Below are 22,688 nucleotides of genomic sequence, written 5' to 3'. Positions count from 1 at the left end.
TAACAGCAGACGTACTCAGAGGAATCATAATTAATTGAGGGAAAATGCTGCTTAATATTTTCCGATAGTTCTGGGGAATCAGTAATGGAGACTCATCATGGGCTTCGTCACGAGACAGCTAACGCCTATGAAGTGTATTTTCTTCAGCCAGTGGTATTGCCCAAAAAAATGTAGGCTAACCTCTTCTTTGCATTGCTTGGTTGTAACTGGGAGCAGAATCTAGATTAATGTGTTAGTCTGTGGAGGAAATCTCCTGCTAGGAACCAAGAATAAAAAAGAAGTGGAACATGAAATGGATGGAAAGGAAAATTGTAATTACATGAGAGATTGAGCTAACAGTTTCTAAAAATCTGAGCTCTGATATGTACCTGTTTGCACTTTTGCTTCTTGGTGCTTTTCCTGCTGAGTATTTTGGACTAATTCCTGTTCAGCAAACATCTGTCAGACATAATAATTTCAAGCATTAATCCTTAAAGGAATTAACCAGCTTATTAGTTGATGACCTGAACTAGATAGTTTCTGGGGATTATCGCTATTTAAATCTTGCCTACCCTTCAAACAGTGGCAGCATGCCATGCTGGTTTTCTTTTCTTTGCCTTTTTCTGATCTGGCATATCTTTAAATTGTCATCCTCTCTTTCACTTCTACCACGCGGTAGGAGCCAGAGAGGAAATCCTGTGCTGCCTCTGATGTGAGTAAGGAGGAAGCTGCCAGTTTCTCTTTGCACCAGACTTGCTTATACTGGCAGCCGTGCCGAACCGCTGTCATAACGCCCAGCAGAGGCCAGACTGAATTGTGCTTGCTGTGCTGGAAACTCATTGGGGAACTTAGATGAAATCACCACAGACTTTCACCTGCCTTTTTCAGAGTTCCAAGGATTTTGGTAAGATTTTGTCAAGGTTTGTTACTTCTGTTTCATAAGGAAGTGAAATGGTCGTGGCCATGCAGCGTGTCGACATCTTTTGGCTCCTAATGAGTTTTGAACTCATTTTCTAGTTGCCATTAAATTTTCCGGAAGATAGAAGCATCAAAGATTAAGTTCCTTGAAATTTCAAGGATTTGAATGGCAATAAAAAGGTGATATAAATTGGTGGCTTGCTGGAGGCGGGCAGTGGCCAAAGGTTCTGGCAGCACCCAGCTGGTGACATGCAAAAAGACAAGCCAGTTTGAGCATTTGTCTCTAGAGAAAGCCCATGCCTTGCCTTTTGCTTGGTGCTAGTGCTGCAGAGCACTTGCAGAGAGGGTGGGAGGATCCAAGGACGAGGGCCCTCTGTGACAAAATAAGGCCTGGTAAGTTGTTTTGTGGGAAGGGGGCCAAGCTGGGAAACGCCTTCATGTAAGACAGAAAAAAGAAGTGAAAATACCCCTGCTATGGTGCTTACCACAAGGGTTGGAGATAAGGGGCAGCCAATGAAGTTAATAGAAAGATGTCTGTTGGAAGAAGTGTGGCTGGTACTCAAGACATGGCTTTACAGCCCCAGAATCTTCACTAAATAAGGACTGCTGTTATCCTTTCCTTTTGTTTGTTAAATAAGTGTTAGTTTAAGGTTCCATATACGACTGTTGAAACGTGACCTGGGTGTATGCAATAAGTTAAAAGAGAGATTAAAGAAATAGTTTTGGTTGTGTTGTTTCGGGTTTTTTTAAAGTTGGGAGTATAGTTTCTACAAGCATTGCTACTTGTGTTGTGCTAATTGAGTCCTTTTCACAAAACATGATTTTTGGAGGTTCTGTTGTGCTGCGGTTGAGCTGTGGTCCCCTATCACAGAGTCAAATGAATTTTCCTCCAGGAAAGTGATAGCCTGCTTCTCCTGTTTTCTGAATCAACCTTTAGCAAGGTGCCTGCTGAGCCCTCATTTATAAATTCAAATGGGAAATAGCGAGGGAAAATTCCAGTGATGTGAAATGCCTTTAAAATATAAGAAGTGTTTTGTGGTATGATCAAAAGATGACCTTGGAGATTACTTAGGAAAGAGTAGTATTTCTTTTAGATCAAAGTTAAGTTCGGGCCATAATGTATATTACTCCTTATAGAAGAAGTATATATTACTTGAGTGGTGAGAATCTGTATCTTTATACCTTTTCCTTATTCCAAGTGTTGGAGGTTAGTGTTATGACACTTTGTCTGGAAATGTTTGACAAATATGCTAGCCTGTGTGTGCAAATCTCGAGATGAAAGTATCTGTGCATTCACTCTCTGGCAGCTGGCAGCCCCAGAGCTATGTCCCATAATCTTTAGGGTGGGATTTTCAAAGCTGCTGAGAAGACATAGGCCCTGAGGTCCCACTGGGGTCTAAATAGGGCTGAGCTGCCTCATCTTTTCAGACGTTTGCAGGAAGAAGAGCTTTGGTTTTTTTAATAGTATTCCATTTCTAAAAGTAATTAAAGCTAGGTAACGTAAGAGTGAGAAGAATAAGCATCGGCTTTACTCTCGCTGCTCAGCACGGTAATTAACTGTGATCATAGCTTTAAATAACTCTCTGGTCCTCCTCACTGGAGGTGGACTGCTGAGAAATGCGGCTCACTGCTGGGTCCTGCTGCCACTTTACTCTTGGTTTTTACTTTGATTAATCTCGCTAGGAGGAGGTTCAAATCCCCTTCAGGTTTCTAAACTATAGGACTTCAGCTTTCAGTCAGGCTAAAAATACTACTAAAAAAGCATTGCTTCTTCATCTCAGAGCTGTTCCTCATTCCTGTTGTGAGATCCTGAGCCATGAGAGCGATGCTGGTCTCTTTACAGAACTGAAAGCTTGCTCAGCTTCAGTGTCTGCTAGGAGTCACCATTGGAATTGAAAGCAGAGATGTGATCTTGCTTTTTAACCCTCAGTGCCTGGCAAGCACACACACAATGGAAGGGTGGCGAAGACATGGGAACTGCCATAGCTCAGGCAAAAATGAGTCACGAGAAAGCAGCCAGTTTAATTCATTTCCAGTAATTTTCTCAACCACTCAAAATTAATTTAGATCTGCTGTTTTGCAGTGGTCTGCTTTGTTTTTGAGCTTGGGGATGAGGTTACTGGCAGTCCCAATAGTGTATTTTGTTTGGTCATAGGCAGGCCTTGTTTGCTCCTGAGTTTGCCTGAACACAATCCTGTGTAGTTTTGCAACATAAAGCCTGGCATTATCAGCTTAGTGCAAAATTACTTTAAATTATGTCCAGAGTGTTAGCTGTTTAGGTCTAGGTTTACTTACGCTTGTGTATGTTTTTAACATCATTTCAAGGGTTTAGCTCTTGCAGCGGTCATTTTTCTCTTTTTTATAGAAACAGATCCTCCTGTTCCATATAAATGAAAATCTAATTTTTCCATAATCCTGCTTTGATCCTGTGAAAATCACTCATTTATTCTAATCAACAGCTTTAGTATTTAAAATTAGTATTTTCCTAATTACTGTCTTAACTACTTTTTTTTTTTTAAATTATTCTAGTGAGTGTCACTGTTTTTGTTTAAATATCTCATTAGCATCATCCTAGTGATAATGTTTTGAACGATACCTGAGAAATCTTGTGTTTTGGAGAGTTAGTCCTTCAGTTGTTCTTATAAAGGGGACAAAATATATTGTGTCCTTAGAGTATACTTGTTAAGTACTTGCAAGTGACTATTTCTAACAAATATTTCTAGTAAATCCTTCATTTACGAGGTTTATTAGTTCAAAAGCTGTATGCTTAGTGCTCCCAGACTGAACACAATTACTCACTCAGACGCAGAGGCATTGGACTGATGGTCAGTAAGATTTAATACTGGTTTTGTAAAAAGAAAACAATTGTACACGCAAAAAACCCTAGATCCAAATGTGGAAACAGTGATGTGGAAGAGAGAAGGATGTGGACGATAGAAGGATGTGGAAGAAGAAAGGACGCAGACTTGGAGACAGACTGGCATCCCGTAGCGCACACATTGTCATTGCAGGCCTCTTCAGTACATGGAATTCTTGCAGAAAGCAAGTCCCACCTATGACATGGTTCCTTGTTTGGAAGTGCCCCTCTCTTACACTGAGTCCCCAGGTAATCGCAGATCTCTCAGCTCAAGGTGTCCCACTGGCACCCTAAGGTTCAGTGCAATGCATCTTCTCTCCTGGTATCTTGCATGTTTGCAGGCCCCATGCTGAGACTGTGTGCTTGAGAATCTCTTTCTGAGAATCTCTGGCTTCAATGGTGGGAAGAAGGTGTGGTTCGTAGAACCACCGAACCTTGTGTGGAGCACTGGAAATGCAGCTCTAGTCTGTAGCGGCCCTTTCTTCTGTCCACCACCATGTTTCCCTAAGTACAGACTGATGTTCTGCTTTCACGGCTGAACGCCTTCCAACGTCACATCTGTAATCTCTTCAGGACAGAGGTGTTATCACTTTAGCTGTAAGGCATTTCTGTTCTCGGCAGTGTGCTGTGAAAGCACACTCTTCAGATGTGGTTTAAAACTTTGGGGTCCTGGTCGTGGAAATGACCCTTGAAAGTTATTGTGTGAGAAACTGCACATGAACGAGAGGAGCAGCTGCCAGCTAGCTGGGGAAGGTGAACAATTTCTTACCAGGATTGTGATACCAAAACAAAATTAAACAGCATTATGACTCTTGAGGAAGAATTACTTGGGAATAGTCTACAGAGCAAAACTAATTTGCAAGATATATTTGACAAAGTTAGAAATAACCACACCTTTGAGAAAATTGGATTGTCCATACACAATATATGACCAGCAAAAGAGGAATGATTTGACAGGTATATTATTCACTCTGATTTGTTCACTGATGTCTCACCAAGAGGTAAATACCACAGAGGTTTATTAGTCAGTATATCAGTGCTGTGACTTATTACAAAACAGTGTATCAGTGCTGTGACTAGCACCCACTACTGAGGGATTGTACAGTCTGTAGAGGACAAGTGGGAGGTAATTAAATACGTAAGTTCTAGCCTCCAGAGACCATAAGACTAATGCTGTTGGCTTGCAGTGCTTTTTTATTGGCTGACTGATGTAAAACTCTCAGGAAGCTGAGCAAAGCTGAAACCTAGCTTACTTCAGCAGCTGGAGACAAATTCACAAGATGTAGATTGCTGGTAAGCCCACAGGTACCTTTCAGGAGAGCAGATAGCCTGGATCTGAAGAATCTCTGCTGAAATTTTAGACCAGAGATGTTTAACCTGTCATTTCCCAGACTAAAGAGTCTGTGAACAGTAACTAGGAAAAGCAACCTTCTTGTCCTTAAGTTAAAAGTCACTAAACAGAGATGTGCATCTCTATAGAGACTCTCAAGGGATACCTATTAGAAAAAGTTGACAATCACTATCTGCAGTGTTTATTATTTGAATTATCAATTTTGTTCTTGTCCTTTCAAGTATTATTTTTATGGCCTAGAGGCAAGAAACAAAGTGTCTTTGAATCTGAGTGAGGTGTTCACTGTGAAGAGGACAGAGGTAGCGTTACTCCCCAGGGTGGCTGAATGAATAAATGCTCTCAAGATTGTTGAATACCTCGATAACGTGAGGATAGAAGATCAAAATCTAAACAAGACAGACATTCAGTACAGTCGTGCTGTTTTCTTGGTGGTAAAAAGGAATTCTAGAAGAGTCCCAAATCCTGCATTTTACTTCTTTGTGGCAGACTAGGCTGTCTCCTAGGGTGACCTGGGAATGCAGAAAGGTGCGTGTGGAGCGTATGGAATGGGGAGAGATTTGAAATTAAGAGTCCTCACCTATGCTTTTCACTTCCAAACTACTTCAAGATTAAAATATCAAAACTGAAAGTGCTGTGGTCAGATCTACTGATTGTCATTCCTGAGACTAAAAGGGAAGATAGCCCCAGGACCCCGCTCTGCCTTACTTGCATCTGATGATTGCATTCAGAAATAGAACTATTTTAAATTTTTTATCTCTTTTTTTTTTAGGATTTTTTCTTTTAGACCTGGGAATTATATATTTTCCACAGCATTCCTACAAAGCAACAGTCTTATGGATTGTTTTGTAAGGGAAAGGAAAGGGTTATAATATGCATGACTGCTGTATGTATTCATGATGTTAGAATTCCTTGGATGAAGAGGATGCTTGTAACTAGGATATGGATATGTTTATTTCAAAAAAAACTATTTATTCTCTAGCTCATTAATATAGGGCAAACAATTGCTGACTGTCATAAACATTTACTGCAAATAACACAGGAAAAGGCTGTGTTGGAAGATGGCCAAGGTGATAGGATTAATGTTTTAAGCCTCTGAAAGATTATGCTGGAAATAACTACACCTTTTATTTGCAACCTTGAGGGCTTCTGTGCCTACCCAGCCAATTTAATTCTTCTCTACGTGGGTGTGGCTCCCCTGGGGGCTTTCAGTGCCTGAGCTGCATATGCATCAGCTATCGGTAGCGAGATTCAAAATAGCTCCTCCTGGAGTAGAGCAAGAATATTCAGCTTTGGAAAGACTACAGTCAGCGCTTCGCCTCTGTAATCTGTGCCAACAACTGACCCTCCACTCCAACCTGCAACAAGCATGTCAGAGCACCCCAGCTCTGCTTCTTCTCAGAGCTCTCTTTACAGTGTCCAGGGAAGCTGAAAAGCTATTGAATTATTCCAGATACAATTCCCAGAACCAAAATTGCTTCCACACTCATGCATATGTATAACATTTGACACAGTCCAGTGGGTTTTTTTAATATTTTTTTTTCACATTCAATCCCGGAACCAGATGGAAAGGGTTATGAAAAGTTCGAAGGATTTCAATAATTGGAAAATGGCCTCCCTGATGATGGCTGATTTGAATTTCCTGGAGCATTTTTGTACTTTTATTTTTGTAAGAACTGGGTTCTGGAAACTAGTCAGGTAGTACATGTATATAGGAATCCAAAACATATTGAAACCATTTAAAAGCTTGTGTTCTATAAATGTAGGGGTTAAAAGAATGTATAAAATGGGAGTGGTTGTGAGAAGATTTTTAAGGAGTATTTTTAAAAAAAAAAACAAAACGGCAGCGTGACTTGGTAGAGAGAAAATAAGGCATTAGAAAACATTGCAAAACAATAGGATAATCCTAACAAAAAGGCACTGCACTTTCAAAATAATTTTAAAAGCTCTCAGTAGTGCATTACAAACATTAAATAAGTAAATCTCGCAGTACCCTAGTGAGAATTATTAGATACACTGGAAAGATTGCTGAAGTAGCTATGCTTAAGGTATAAGCGCTTAGAGAAATTTGGCCCTGAGAGTCTTCGGTGAAGTACACTTCTTCCTTACCTCTGTTGAGTGACTGCATTTGGATAAATAAAACTTGGTTTTGCTCAGCGTCTCATTATCTAGGCCAGAATTTCTTATACCCTCATTTAGTAATATATGTATAGTGAAGATAAATGCTTTCTTCAGTATAAATACACCTTTCCAGGTATGAATTAATACCCAAATTCAAGTGGCATTAAAATGAAAAGCTCTTTTGAACAGCTACATGCATTTGAAAATTACTATGATAAAGTAGCTTCGTATGAACTGCTCAGAGGATCACACCTGTGATTAAGGGTAGGCTTTCCCTGGCACAAGGTGTCCCAGTGACACAACCTGCGGCCTGCGACAGGGACTGTTGGATTATAGTATAGGTGACCCTACTGTTCTGCTGCTGTTACATGTTGGTCTGTGAATACTGGCTTTGCACAGCTGAACAGCTCAGGTCTGTAGTAGGAGCTGCTATGTCTCCGTTGTATTTCTTGTACTGATCAGAGACATCTATTTCATGTCCAGAGTTACTGGTCAATCATTTAGTCCCAGTGATGCAGCACAAATGGGGTAAATACTGTTGATTCCTTAGCAGTTCTCCAGTAATCATTTATCTGGGCTTTATGAGAAAATACAGGTACTGCCAAATTTCAGGTAGAGTCAACAGCTGTTCTTCTCCCAAGCAGAAAAAAAAACCCAGAAAGCATCCTTTTCCTTGCATATATCAACCCATGTCTTTAATGCCTGGGAAGGGCAAGCAGAACAAAAAGACTCTGGGACAGTGTAGCTGATTGCATCAGCCAGGATCTGGCTGCCCATCACAGAGAAAAGAGAGAAGAGAGGACATGGTCTCAACAGGCAGCCCAAGGTCACCATGAAATCTGCCTGAGCATTAGGTCAGAGTTGGTGCTAAATTTAATCATCTTTATGGTGCTAGGTCTACAAATTACTCAGTCAACGATGTTATGCAGGCATCTGGAGTAACAGCGTTTCTCTTCCTTTGCAAATTGGCGATCTTAACCCTGAAATACTATTTTTCATGGCTTCCTGCATGGCTAGTTTCATGGAATGCCTGTGTGTGGTATGGGGGGTCTGTGTATCTGTGGGTTTTGGACAGAAAATCCTTGTGCCCAGAGAAGAACAGCATGAGGGCAGAGTGTGAGTGGGGTTTTCTTCATGTTAGGTGATAATAGGTATTCCACTGCTTCTTACAATGTTTAATTGCCCTCTACTTTTTGTAAAAAATAGAGTTAGCATAACATAATGTTCTGTGTTGGCTACTCCATGACTGGAGTTCTGAAACCAGTTTGGAATATGATATGGCTGTTGCCAGGAATAGAAACCTCTCCTAGGAAATGAATGCCACTCCTCATCAGAGACTATCCAGCAAATGTACTGTGAGTTTTTATTTCACAACAACATAACTGGAATTGCCACAGCTTAGACTCGTACATTCAGAAACTATTTGCCAAGAAATTTAACAGGGAAAGTTGTAGGGGACAGACCCTCTATGGCTGCCGGATATAGTAAGAAATATTAACGTGCAAATGAGTTGATCTGTCAGATGCAGAGAGATGTGTGCTCTTTTCTGAGGGCTGGATTATTACAGTTCAGAAACATCAGTTCTGGACCCGTCACAGTTGGAAAAAGATACAGCTGTCTAGAAATACACTGAAAATTACTCCTTTGGCTGGCTTCGTATTTAGGACTCTTGTGATGTAAGTCAATTATTTTACCTTTAATTATATATTCTGTCATATTTTTTTTAATATTTGAGAGAGGCAGTAGTTGTCCTGTGCCACACCACCCTTGCTAATCCAGTACATCCTGTTCTATATTCTTTCCAAGGTGAGGTTACGCCTTTTAAAACTGCCCTCTAGCTCTGAGGGTTACAGCTTTGTATGCTGCCCCATCTGACACATCTGACATCTCTTACTTAGGGAGGAATACACTTTTCTATGTAAATGCAGCTCCGCTTGCCTGTGCATGGGTGTCTGACCCATCATATGCTCCCAGTAATCCCTGTGGGTAGTGAGGTAGCTGCTCTGTGCGTGCAGTTCTCTTGCTCTGTTCTGGGACCTGTTAAGCATAAAGCCTGTTGAAGATTGGGAAGCAATGAGCCAGACTGTTTCTACTGCCAGACATCAGTGCTCTGAACACTAGCATCTCATTTCCTCTTGTCTGATGTGGAAGAAAATGCACTGGGAGCTGTATGGAAGGACATTTAATATTGTATGAATCCTTTTCTCTTGTGAACAAGGACATCATAGAATCATAGAATAGTTTGGGTTGGAAGGGACCTTAAAGGTCATCCAGTTCCAACCCCCTGCCATGGGCAGGGACACCTCTCATAGATCAGGCTGCCCAAGGCCCCATCCAACCTGGCCTTGAACACCTCCAGGGATGGGACATCCACAGCCTCCCTGGGCAACCTGTGCTAGTACCTCACCACCCTCATAGTGAAGAAATTCTTCTTTATGTCTAGTCTAAATCTGCCCCTCTCCAGTTTATACCCATTCCCCATAATCCTATCACTACCAGCCTTTGTAAACAGTCCTGTAGCCCCTTTCAGGCACTGGAAGGTCGCTATAAGGTCTCCTCGGAGCCTTCTCTCCTCAGAGCCTTCTCTTCTCCGGGCTGAACAACGCCAACTCTCTCAGCCTGTCCTCCTATGGAAGGTGCTCCAGTGCTCTGGTCATCCTTGTAGCCCTCCTCTGGACCCGTTCCAACAGCTCCATGTCCTTCTTATGAGCAGGACTCCAGAACTGGACACAATACTACAGATGAGGTCTCAGAAGAGAGGAATAGAGAGTCAGAATCAGTAGGATGGTGAGAAGCTTTTTGGCAGTGGGCAGAAGAAGGATGACTCTTGTCTGTAAAGACTAAGCTGCTGAGTGCTAAGTGGTTACAAAACACTGCTGGTCCAGTTTTGCCAAGACCCGTACTCTGCCTCTCACACCGCGCACCTTCTTCCACATGAATAATCTCATAGAAACTGAAGGGGCTGCTTGCTGTGGCACTGAATTCTGTGCAACAAACTTGGGTTCATTAATTAAGCCTCAGAATTTGCACTGTAAAAATATTTCGGTGTGTAATAATGAAAAGGAATAATAATTTCATTTACAAAAGACACTGACTGCTTGGCTGGCAGTAGCTGTGGGATGTGATCCAAAACCATTTAATGTCAATGTTCACTGATGTTCACTTCAGCGGAGCAGACCTACAGGGAGCTTTCATCCTTATTAGTCAAGTTTACTAGAACAGTGCCTAAGGGCAAGTGTGGGACAGCTCTCCTTTATTGTACAGGCACAAAGGAGGCCACCTGAGCAGTGGAGAGCTTATGCTTTAAACAGAGAAGACGCAAGGGCACATCAACAGAGTAACCACCCATCACACCCAACAACAACACAAGGGGCAACAAGAGGGGAGAATGAAAAGCTTGGAGCCTGGTATCAAATAAAAGAAGAAAATCCATCAGTGTTGATATTGCCATGTGATGGCTTCTGAGTGGTTTGTCTTGGCAGTTGCTGGCCAGTTCCCGTTGTCTGTGTATCCTAGGCTCACTGCACACGCATTCACATAACCTTGCCATGGTCTCAGCAAAACAGGTTAACTGACGGCATAGGCATCTGGTTCTGATCTCACTAGCTTCAAGTTAAGCATGTGCTGAAGTGCTCTGCTAGTCTGCTGTCACATGCTTGGTATATGAGCCTGGAAGAGCATAGGGAGAGTTTTGTACTGACTAGGCTCTGGGAAGAAGCAGAAAGTGTTTGTGATTTGTGTACAACAACTGTCAGATTAATCTCATTTGAAAGCTTTGAATTAAATCTGTTTACTGTAATGGAGGCTTCCACGGTTCCCCACCTTCTTTTTGTTTCCTGGTGTATTTTCATTTGTGAAAGCTGCAGTGTGAATGTATTCTCTGTGCTTCACTGAGTCACGATACTGCTGTATTTATTTGTATTATCATTAAAAAGGAAACCCACAGCAACATTAGCTTTTCTCCTTTGCTCTTTTAGATTTCCTTGAATGTTTCCCATTTAGGTCTTAACCGAAATCCACTTGTTTCTCTGTTTCTTATCCTTTCAGCTTCTTTGAATGCGATGACTCAGCAGATACAGGATGAATTTTACAGTAGCGTGGAGAACGCAGAAGCTTGGATGAAGACCATCCAAGAGAGACTGAGGATCAATGACAGTACCAAGGGACCTATATCTGCCCTAGAAGCCAGACTGAGAGAGACTGAGGTAAGGGAAGAGCGTTGTACCAGTTCACAAGTGGTCGTCACTGCTGTTATTGTTAGAGCAGTTATGGCTGTGAGCTCTCGAGTTTTCCATTAAGAAAGTACCAGCTGCCCCTGTTTTCTGGAATATTCATCGTGGGTGGATGGGTTTACATCACTATCCTATCTGATTTTTCCATCTGCAAAATGTTTATAGACATTGTAAAAGAAGAGGATGGAAATTTGATATCACAGGCTTCCAAGCTTTTGATATTGATTTGGAAGACAAGCAGCAGGTTTGGCAGGTTAAAATGTTCAGACTCTCCGGTGAGCATGCTCAAACCTTAAACAATTGAGTCACTGCTTGCAATTACCAGACAGTAATTTGCAGAAGCCCAGCGTATAGAAGAGAGAATCGAATCACGTTATTGTTCGTTCTCCTTCAGGACTGGCACTCATAAAGAATGAATGCAATGTCCTCATAATGGGCTGTTCTAGAGTAATTCCCTTGTCCTTTTCCTTAAACAGTGATGGTAAGTGAGTTTGCAGCTCCCATTTATAGTGTCTCTAATGAAAAGGTAAATGTTTTAATTTTTTACTGTTGTTACTTCATCTGTTGTATAACTCTTCTCACAGAGATCCTGTTGCAGGTTTGCCTGCTCTTTTACTGTGATTTCACATTCATTACCTTCAGTTGTGTTAGATGTTATCTTGCTCTTGTTATCTCAGAGAATAAAACACTCCTGTTTATCCCATCTCCACTATTCATGATTAGAGGGAGTGATGGTATTTTTATAATTAACATTAAAACTATTTTTATACTTGTATTACCTTTAATTGTAACTGATCTGTTCTTTAAATTAAATGGCCAGAACTTTTCTATCATTACTTACCCAGAAGTATTTCTTTTTGTGTGTCTACTCATATTTGGATGCCTTTTCCAAAGAAGTTTAACACCAAGAAAACGTTGCAGGCTTACATGGAGGGTGAGATAGTTTACATGGTGATACAGTAATCTCTTCAGCCTTTTTCCTTAACTGTGGGTCATTGAAGGCTAGATCTTGCCTCTGGCCTGATATAGAGACTCTTCATGGAGTGATGGATGATGGCTAGACTTGCATGTCAGTTATGCAAATCTGAGATATTTCCTCTTGGACTATGGATTTATTTCTGCCATTAAATTATTTTCACACTTTCCTCTTGTATGGGAAACTATGATATGTACAGTCTCCCAAAACATGCAAAAAATACAGGAACTTGAATAGGTAGTTGGCAAAGGAAGTACATACACGGCAGAGATAGCAAGGTGCAAGGTTTAGAGGTTTATGGTGATTTAATATGACCTGAACTGAAGCCTTTTGACTTCTGCGTGCTTTGGAGGAGGTACATAACATGTACAAAACCATGTTGTAAGAGTTTTTCAATTCAGACTTTAGAAATAGATCATCATAAAGAATAAGAAGTGTCTGTTCTCTCTTCCTTGTGAGTGCCTTACCCATATCCTGCTTCCTCATCCTGCCTCCTTTCTGGGCCTGGCTTCCTGTCCAGCTCTCATCCCCTCACTATGTGCTTGCTGCTTCACCTACTGGCTGTTTTCAATTGCAGTGATCATTTTTTAGTTCCTTTTTTTCCATCTGGCTTGTATTTTTTTCAAGCTTCTTTCTTGTGGTTTATTTTCTGTTAATTTGTTAATGAAAATGCTTGCCAATGATAGAAATCATTTAATAAACAGATTTAAACACTTGCTGGAAAAAATGCTGGAAAAAAATAGAATACGGCTTTTCTCTTAAATTTTTCCTGTCACGTGATAGCTATGGCTTTTATTGTCTTTCTCTTCCCTACCCTTTGCCCTTGCTTTCCTGGATTCTTTTAGTCATAGTTTTCATAGTAGATAGTTGATCCAAACATCTCTTTGCACATCACATGCAGATATGCTGTGTACTTGCCAAAAGAACACTCTTTTCCCAGAATGTGAGACTGGAAATCCAAAGGCCTGTGGTTTGGTCTCACCTTTGCAATAACCGACATAATTTTTTTGAACGCATCCCATAAGCCTAATCTTTCCAAAAGCAATTACTGGTTTGGAACCTCTTAGTGTTTTCATTATAGAAACCTTTTCCTGCAAGCTTGAAAGCCTACAGCTTGCCTGGAGTTTGAGGAAGAACAGCTAGAAAAGAAAATTTGATGGTATCTGATAGTGCTAAAAGCTTACATCCAAACTGGGACCTAATTAATCTGTTACATTGTACAGAACATGTGCTGATTTTCTATCACTGGGTAGAGGAAGAGAGTCTACTTAAAATTAGATAGCTTAGTTTTCAGTTCCTGGCATTCTAATCTGTATAAGGTACACGTTTTCACCAATTCATAACTTAACAATTTACAGTCAAAGCAGAATTTGGTAGCAGGCAGAGAATTCCACTATTAATTTCTCTTGGCTAGTTTTCTGAGACAGCTTTTATTTGCAGTAGGAAGCTTTTTTAATGTGCTTCATGATTTCTTATAGCAGGGCTTAAAATTGAGACATTGCAGTGTACCTGCTACGCTTTTTGGTGGGAGGGAGGGAACAAATGGCATGTGGCAACATAGTGCTATAACTTTATAACAGCAATGGAAACACAGCCAAAGATATTTGATAGAAGATTATCTGGTTTTTGTAGCTAACTTAACCACAAAGCATTTGAAAAATGTTTTTCAATTAAATTCACTCCTTTAGGATGTTTAAGAATAAACAAGTCTAAAGAAAAGTTCATATTTTCCTTTCAGGAGAAGCTTTGCAGCAGGGACTTTGTGATTCCTGGGTGAAAAAACAACATTTAAATTTCATCAATTATACTTGCTTTCTTTTTGTGCTTTGAGTCTCATTTGTTTTTTTCTTAGAAAATATGTGTGCTTGAACCAGAAGGCAACTCGAAAATGGACTTGATTCTTTCGAAGGCAGGTGCTGCTCTTTGCAGCATCAGTGAGGATAAGAAGCATGAGGTACTATCTAAATTGAAAGACATTAAAGCCTTGTGGGAAGAGACAACCATATATGTTACTCACTGTCACAGGTAAGACAAACATACGTTTTGCACAAGATTGCTATTTGGTGTGTTGAGGCAGTTGTCTCATGTGTTCTCATAAAATGCTTCCCACCTCTCTCTGCTGCCTGGATTGTAGATAGTAATCACTGTTGTCCCAGTCCCACAACCATGTCAGGGACTGTGTGAGGAGGGAGAGTCAGTGAGACCTCAGTGATCTCTATCTTCACAGCCCAGCCCACCTCACCATCCAGAATGATGAGTTTGGCCAGGCACAGGGACCTTGTACAGAATATTTCCTCCCCAAAGCAAGGAGGACCTGGGAAGTGAATATGGATCTTCTGAAGTGAGAGCACCTTAAAATTGCTGAGAACCTTGTCCTTTGCTTTGAAAGCCTTTTGAGCTTGCCAGTCTCCAGTACTGCCATCAATAATTTCTTCTAACTCATCTCTCTCGTTCTCCCCAACAGCCGTATTGAGTGGGTCTGGCTGCTCTGGAGTGAGTACCTGAAGGCCCAAGATGAGTTTTACACATGGATTTACAACATGAGGATGACCTTGGAGCCTGACATTGAGTTGCAGCTTGGCTTAAAGGAGAAGCAGTGTCAGCTGAGCCATGCTCAGGCTCTGCTGAATGATGTCCTGAATCAGTCAGTCATGCTGGAAAGGCTGCTAGAGGAAGCTGATTGCTTGTTCAGCAGGACAGGTGACCCCAGTGTTGATGAGAATGTTCAGAAGAAAATGAGAGTGGAATATGAAGGAATTAGACAAGAAGCTCAGGTACACCTAAAGAGTGGGAGGTGTTCAGATTCACCAATATAGAGTGTTATTTGCTGTCTTTTTCTTGAGTGATGGGGATTACCTGGTAGGGCTGCAAAAAGAAACAAAGCTGAGGACCCCTTTTCAGTGGACTGTTGGCAACAGTCATCATGTCCCGAGATAATCTGTTAATTGGGATGCTCTTACACTGTGCTTTATAGTATGTTGTTGTAAAGTAACAGCAAGCTGCTTGCTATGACCTAGTGAATATTGATTTAGGTCATCTCTGTATAAAGTTTGAAGTGCATTAGTGATGGTTGTATGACCAAATGCAAAGTACCCATTCCCAGAGCTAGGGAACTTTACATGCATGCATTCTTGTTGGAAAATGTAGTGCTGGTCAAGATACAGAGCTACACTCCCCACCTGGAAAACTAGGAAACACAGAGCTGTGGCCCAACACTGACCTCAACTAGCCAGTTCCAGTATCTGAAAGATTTTCACTGCACTTAGACAGTAATCCTTGCCTGATGCTAATCTTCCAGCTTGAACAGTTGTTAGATAGGCTCGTGTAAGATATCCTAGTTCGTCTTTCAGTGCAAGTGATTTCCTTTGACCTTATCCCTGGGTAAAGATTTCATGTAAGGTAAAGAAGGGATTGAAACATTTAACAAGGCTGATGGACAGACATCTACAGGATGGCAGAATTCTGTTTATTACTAGACTAGGGATATTTGAAATATAGAAATATCTATCCCAAGCATATAGAGATTAAAATCTAGTCTTTTTTTCACAGTGGCTTCCAGGAATTCTATAGGCATGTGCTATCATGTAGCAGACACAGGACAACCAGGTGATCAGGCCCAGTCAACATGGGTTTATGAAAGAAAAATACTGCCAAACTAACCTGATCTAACCCTATATGACAACTAACTAACCCTATATGACAAGATTACCTGCTAATGGATGAGGGAAAAGCTGTGGATATAGCACACATAGACTTTAGTAAAGCCCTTGGCACCATTTCTCGTGATATTCTGCTTGAGAAACTGGCTGCCATTGACCTGGAGAAGCATAACCTCTGCTGGTTTAAAAACTGTCTGGATAGCCAGACCCAAGCAGTGGTGGTAAATGTAGTTAAATCCAGTTGGAGACCGGTCACAAGTGGTGTTCCCCAGGACGCAGTGTTGGGTCCAGTTCTGTTCAATATCTTTATCAATGAGGGGATTCAGTGTAAGTTCATGGATGACACTAAGGTGAGCGAAAGTATTGATCTTGTTGAGGGTCGGGGGCTTTACAGAGGGACCTGAATGGGTTGGATCGATGGGCTGTGACCAGCAGTATGAGGTTCAACAAGGCCAAGTGCAGGGTCCTGCCCTTGGGACACAACAACCCTATGCAGTGCTACAAGCTTGGGGAAGAGTGGCTGGAAATCTGCCTGGCAGAGAAGGACCTGGGGGTGTTGGTTGACAGCTGGCTGAATATGTCAGAAGTGGCCCAGGTGACCAAGAAGACCAATAGCTTCCTGGCTTGTATCAGAAGCAGCATGGCCAGTAGGACCAGGGAAGTGATTGTGCCCCTGTACTCTGCACTGATGAGGCTGCACCTCAAACACTGTGTTCAGTTCTGGACCCCTCAATACAAGAAATGTATTGAGGGGCTGGAGTGCAACATCAGAAAAAATTTCTTCACCAGAAGTGTTATCAGGCGCTGGCAGAGGCTGCCCAGGGAGGTGGTTGAGTCACCATCCCTGGAGATAGTTAAAAGATGAGTGGATGGAGGTGCTCAGGGATATGGTTTAGTAGTGGACAGGTACAGTTGGACTTGATGACATCAAAGGTCTTTTTCAATCAAACAGTTCAATGATTCTGTGATACCTGCTGCAAATACAAATAATTTTCATTACATTGGCTCTGCTGCCTGCCTCTTTCATACTGTTGCTTTCTATTTGTTCCCACACCTATCCCCCAGCCCAAAACGGTGCCTGACAGTGATGTATACTCTCTCTCCCCAGCTGTCATAAAAAGTTAACTTTAGACCTCACTGGAAGAACAATAACAATGTGATGTTTATGGCATTGCTGTGCTTGCTCATCTACAGATACTTTTTCTGTTTAAAAAAACAAACAAGCAAACAAAAACACCCCAAATGCCAAAACACCGCAGAGTGTGTAAAGCCACAAACAGACTTGTGCCTCAGTGTTGTTTATTTATTTTTAAAGGTAGGTTTCTTTACTACAGGCATTTGGTTTATGAATAAGAAGGTTCCTGAAAATTCAGGTGTTGTCTATGTAGATTGCCATTTACAGTTCTCATTCATTCCCTTCTAACAAAGATTTGTCTTTGGTTTTGAAGCAGGACACAGTCACAAGCTGTTTTCATAGGCATTTCTTTCAAACAAGTAATTTGAATACTCAAAACCAGAATGTGACCTCTCTGAGACTGTTTTTACATAGTGTAATTTCTCTAACAGACTTGGATACGTGCTGGTGTAAATGAGATCAGGAAGTGGCTCATAGTACTTAGATAAAATATGTCTTTATGTCTCCAGCCAACTGAGACGCTGGAAGAAGCTTTTCTTTGGCATTGATTACAAATTCCACATTTTGTAGAAGGACCGAGTGAGAGAACCTAGCTGAGAGTGCCTCTTTTAGGAGGTGTGGAACAAAGAAGGGAGTTAGAAAGCCTTGGATTTTGCAGCTGAAGCAAATGCAGAGTTCATTAGCTAATACCAACGTTACAGGCACCTCGGGAATTGTGTTGGAAAGTATAACACTAGTTAAAGAAATACTGCCACCTCTTCCAGTGGGAGGCAGGAATGAACGAAAGAAACACATGAGTTATAAGTGGGCTGCTCCAGACCCTGGCATGATTAAAGGCCGGGCTAATTGTGATTTGCAAATCCCGGCTGAATACTTGAGCTGCCTGCCAGGGAAGGTTCACTGGTGTTTGTAGATTACACTTGTGTTTGAAGAGCATTTTTAGATCTCCTGCAGTTGTCCAGCTCTATCAGAAGGCAAGATTTTTGGCAGTGTTTCTTAATTGCCTGTGACACTGCTTCTCTGGTATGAGTACATGGTGGTCTCTCATTTTTTTTTCTTTCTTAGTGCTAACACGTGTCCTTACTCCCAAATTGTAAAACCACGTAATTTTCTTTTATTTATATTGACAGGGATATTTCTAGATGTGGCAACTATTTCCTATATGCTTTCCCTTGCCTAGTGAAATTACAATATGCAGAGGTAGATGGTTGTGGGTTTTAGCATAAATGATAACTGAAGATGGTAAGGAAAGTTATGATATACAGTATCTTCCTCTTTAGTCAAATATATCAAGTACGTGTGAGTACATCAAATGAATTTGAGTCCCTGTTGTCTCTGTTGACTGAAACCTAGATATTTATAATGCCAACCCTCATGTACACTGGAGCTAAGACTAAAAGCACTAGGATGAGCTACAGGAGCTTTCTGTACTCTACTTGAGATGTCACAGAAGGATTTAACGCAGGAACTTCTTTTATGTGCTCTAGATTGCCTTCCAAGAGGAGGCTTGTTTGCCTTTGCAGACAGTAAGCGGAGCTTAGGGGAAGCAGAGCTATGCCTCTGTCCACCCTTCTTGAGTATGAAGGGCCAAGCGCATCCTGCCTAGACACATCTCTTCCTCTGCAGACTGTGGCAAACCCATTCTTTTCCTGTCTGTGCACTCACTCTTTCCAGGACTATATCCTTGCTTGATATCTCCTCACATTAACCAAATGCATGTGGAGATTCAGTTTACCACTGTCCTGCTCCCCAACAGCTAACCTAACAGAAGCAATACCTGTTTTCCATCATTAGAACATTTCTCCGCTTAACCTCTTGGGGGCAGGAGGCTCATCCAGCTCTTTGTAAGCCTTGTTTGACAGCTAGCAGAGTCTGTCCAGATCCATGGCACCTTTTCCTTGACCTCATGGACCAGAAGGAATATCCTAACTGTGCTCTCCTTTGTTTTGGCTGAGTAGCCTGGCGAGGAGTGGGTCATTTTAACTTCCTTTTTAACTCTCTCAATATTAGCCTAAGACTTTTGAGTAAAGAATAGATCCACTTTGTTATTCTGACTTGCTCCCTTTGGAGCTGCTGTCAGTGCAACAGTTTAGCCTAAGTCCCTGAAATCAATAAGCTTGGGCTGACTTGTTTCGCTTTGGTGTTTAGTCCATTTACACCACTATAAGATTGCACTCTTCCAGTCTCTAACTTGAGGCCAAGATGAGAATCATTTAGTCTGTATGCACCTCTGCAGATTTGAGAATCAAGGCAGGAGGATTTAGCAAAGAAGTGAGGTGTTCTGCTGCATGCATCTTGGCCACAGAAGTTGCAATTCTGATTTTTGGTCTCATCCAAACCCTTGTTTACTTAGGTGGTGCTATTAAAGGTTCTGTCTTGGTAAGGGGGCAGCATTTCATCCTCCATGGGAAGTAGCTATCCCCCTCTTTTGTCCCAAAGCAAGTCAGCCAGGTTCAGAGGAGTCACTCTTGATTTGCACAGGTCAGCAGAGACTGCAGTGACGGTGTGGTAAACACAGACTGGTGTGGTGCCACCTGGGGAGTCATGGCTTGTACTGCACCATGGCCGTAACCTGTCCCAGAGGTGAAGTGCAAAGTCCCAGAGGGATCAGCACCGAACAGCACACAGGAAATCCCAAGGTGACTGATGCTCAAGCAGGTTGGCGGCTGTGGGGACATGCTCAGAGCCTTACAGAGACAAGGGAAACACAGAGGGATCTTTGAAACTCTGCACACTATTGCAGCTATCATCCTACTCTCTGTGGAGGGCAGCTGGGATGAAGCTTAGCTCAGAGGCAGGGGATGTCTCTCACATTACACAAAATGAAACTCAGCTCGTTGTCTGTGACAGCAAAGCTTTTCAAGGGTGCTGCAAGCCCCAACTGCATTGCACAAGGAGCAGTTTTTTCCTAAAGTAACCATAGTGTACCTCAGTTGCTCTCCATGCCAACTGGTGAAGGGCAAGAAAAAAATCAGATATTGTGTAAAATTTCCTTCAGTAAGGCCAAAGTTCTATGACTGACAAACAAGCATAGTCTGAGCTAAGCAAGTGTGACTCTGCCTTGTTTTGAGGGGGTTCCAGATTGAATCAGTAGGGACCAACAATAGGATTTTTTGGAAAGGGGATGGTAGAAATTTACTTAAGAGGACCTTTCAGGTTTTATCCTCAGAGATGAGCCATTGAAAACTTGCAGCATGACCCAGATGAGGACAAGTTTTGTGTACTTTTGTACCCTGTTTCTTGAGGTGAACTGTAAGTTCCTATGGAGGCCAAGTGCTACGGGACTCGTGGAAAGGGACTCTATAAATCCTGGGTTACAGAGTGTCTCAGCTCACTCCCAACAAGACTAGTGTTTGGATCATTTGATATCTGTGCGGCAGCTTGGAGACCGACAAAATCTCTCAGGGTAAAATCAAATGCAGTGTTTATTTTGGACACAGCCAAAATAACAAACCAGATACTTGGGTGCAATTCTGAGAGACAACTTCCCAAAACTGCAGAAACAGATCTCAATCCGGTCAAATTACAGTATGATACCTTGAACACAGCCCAGGTCAAAATAGACAACTCAGATTCAATCTGACATGCAGACACCACAGTGACAGGAAAGGAAATGAAGACACAGTAAGATAAGTAAGAGAGAGAGAGAGAGAGAGAGAGAGAGAGAGAGAGAAGTAGCAGGTGGGGTAAAGAAACAAAAGGGTCACCATTTCAGTGGGCCACGGCAGTTTCTCAGGAACATGTGGTCCATCCGACAGCAGCTCCAGTAGCAATTCTTGAGGGCTGTATGATCTGATAGTTCTTCCAGGTTGGTCCTATTAGGGTGGTGGGCATGCACCATCTGCCTTCTTGCAAGTTCTATTCATAAGGCAAGTCCGTGCCTTATTAGCACATGAGGGGTGATCTTGCTGTGCATGTGCAGAAGCTGCTTCTTGAAGGTCTTGGGGTTCCAGGGCAGCCTCTTCTCATTGACCCAGAGGCCTCAGAGAAGGCCCTCAGGACAGGCAGCCCTCAGACAATGTAAGACACAGCGCAATAGACAAGTAAATGACAAATAAATGTCTTTACACGGCATACTCACAGCTTCTAATTCTTTTGTTACAGAGCAGAGTGGAGCTACTTGAAAAGATAACCAAAGAACATGAGCAGTACAGCGCTAACGTCGATCAGTTTCAATCGTGGCTGAATGGTGTGACAGAAAGATTAAACTGCTGCATAGGAGAAGGAACCAAGTCTTCTGCAAAGGACAAGTTAAAGAAACTGGAGGTCCTTAAACAACATAATTCTGATAAGGAGCCAGGATTGTGTGTTCTCCATGCCTATATATGATTCTGAAACTGTGCAAGGGTGTACTTGAGAAAAGAATTACACAAACAAAGGAAGGTGGTGACTGTAAGATGAAGAAGGGGAGAAGAGGTGTATAAGATCCTGAAACTGTTATTACATACTGTTTTCCTATCTGTAGCATGAGTCACAGGCTGATCTGATTTGTTTTTTTTAAAGCCTCATCCCCTGTGGTTATATGATTCTTTGAGAATCTTGCTGTTTACACTTGTTTAAATGAACGATATTTCGTAAGCACAATCCAAATAGAGCCTGAAGGCTCACAGGTTTTGAGAGTTTAGAAGGGGTGATAAAAATGCCAGTTTTGAGAACAGTATGCATTATTTTGGTGCCACTGCTTAAACTGCTCAGCTTAAATCTCTCAGAGGTCTGATTATTAGCATTTCTGCCTTCAGCTCCTGTTTTCTTTGTCAGGGTCCTCAGATGACAAGCATTTCTGAAAATCAAGCCAATATTTTGAGAATCATGGCAGTTAGTATTACTCAGAAGGCAGTCAGATGACCAACCCTGGCTTCTGGACACTTGAAAAAGAAAGACATATTTTTAAATACGGAGTGAAGAAGAAAATATGTGCCACCAGGAGAGCTGGTCTTATTTTCCCACTGCTTTCAGCTTTTCCCCAACTTCCCATTCCTGCAGCTAACCTTTAACTTCTTTCTGCAGAAAATTGCTGAGAACATTGGGGATGGTGGAAAACAATGGAAGCACCTTGAAAACCAGTGTGCAGAGGTGATTCAGAATACCTCCCCACTCGGAGCTGAGAGGATGAGGGATGAACTTGAAGAACTAAGAAAAGCCTTGGTAAAGTTGAAACTGCTGAATAGTGAGGAGAAGGCGAAATTGCTCAAGAACCAAGAGTCAGAAAGTGCCTACAACTCGCAAGCCAGACAATTAGAATCCATTGTCCGGGAGCTGAGAAAAGATCTACAGAGACTAGAAAATTACCTGGACCCTGGGGAAGGTGAAAAGACTGAAGATGAGTTTGTAAATCTGTGGAGAATGTGCAATGTGAGTTGTTACCTTTTGCATGCCTAAAACCAGCAGTCATATATGGAACATGTATAGTTGAATCCAACAGCTGCCTGTCCCATTTGTTAAAGGTGATAGGGGAAGAGTATG

The 22,688-nt window shown here is 41.8% G+C and overlaps 1 protein-coding gene across 5 annotated transcripts in view; it reads left to right on the top strand.

Moving 5' to 3' along the window:
• Positions 1 to 740: 740 nt before the first annotated feature.
• SYNE3 (spectrin repeat containing nuclear envelope family member 3) overlaps positions 741 to 22,688 on the top strand; it is an 82,470-nt gene continuing 60,522 nt past the window's right edge. For all 5 annotated transcript variants that reach the window (XM_054067543.1, XM_054067539.1, XM_054067541.1 and 2 more), the window contains exons 1-6: positions 741 to 883; positions 11,271 to 11,428; positions 14,284 to 14,456; positions 14,896 to 15,205; positions 21,330 to 21,491; positions 22,233 to 22,577. In XM_054067543.1, the coding sequence (XP_053923518.1) occupies positions 832 to 883; positions 11,271 to 11,428; positions 14,284 to 14,456; positions 14,896 to 15,205; positions 21,330 to 21,491; positions 22,233 to 22,577 (1,200 nt within the window). In that variant the 5' untranslated portion in view covers positions 741 to 831. The remainder of the gene's footprint in view (positions 884 to 11,270; positions 11,429 to 14,283; positions 14,457 to 14,895; positions 15,206 to 21,329; positions 21,492 to 22,232; positions 22,578 to 22,688) is intronic.

The sequence above is a fragment of the Cuculus canorus genome, chromosome 5 (assembly GCF_017976375.1).
Source record: "Cuculus canorus isolate bCucCan1 chromosome 5, bCucCan1.pri, whole genome shotgun sequence".
Taxonomy (NCBI): Eukaryota; Metazoa; Chordata; class Aves; order Cuculiformes; family Cuculidae; genus Cuculus; species Cuculus canorus.
This window is presented reverse-complemented; position numbering and strand designations above follow the sequence as displayed.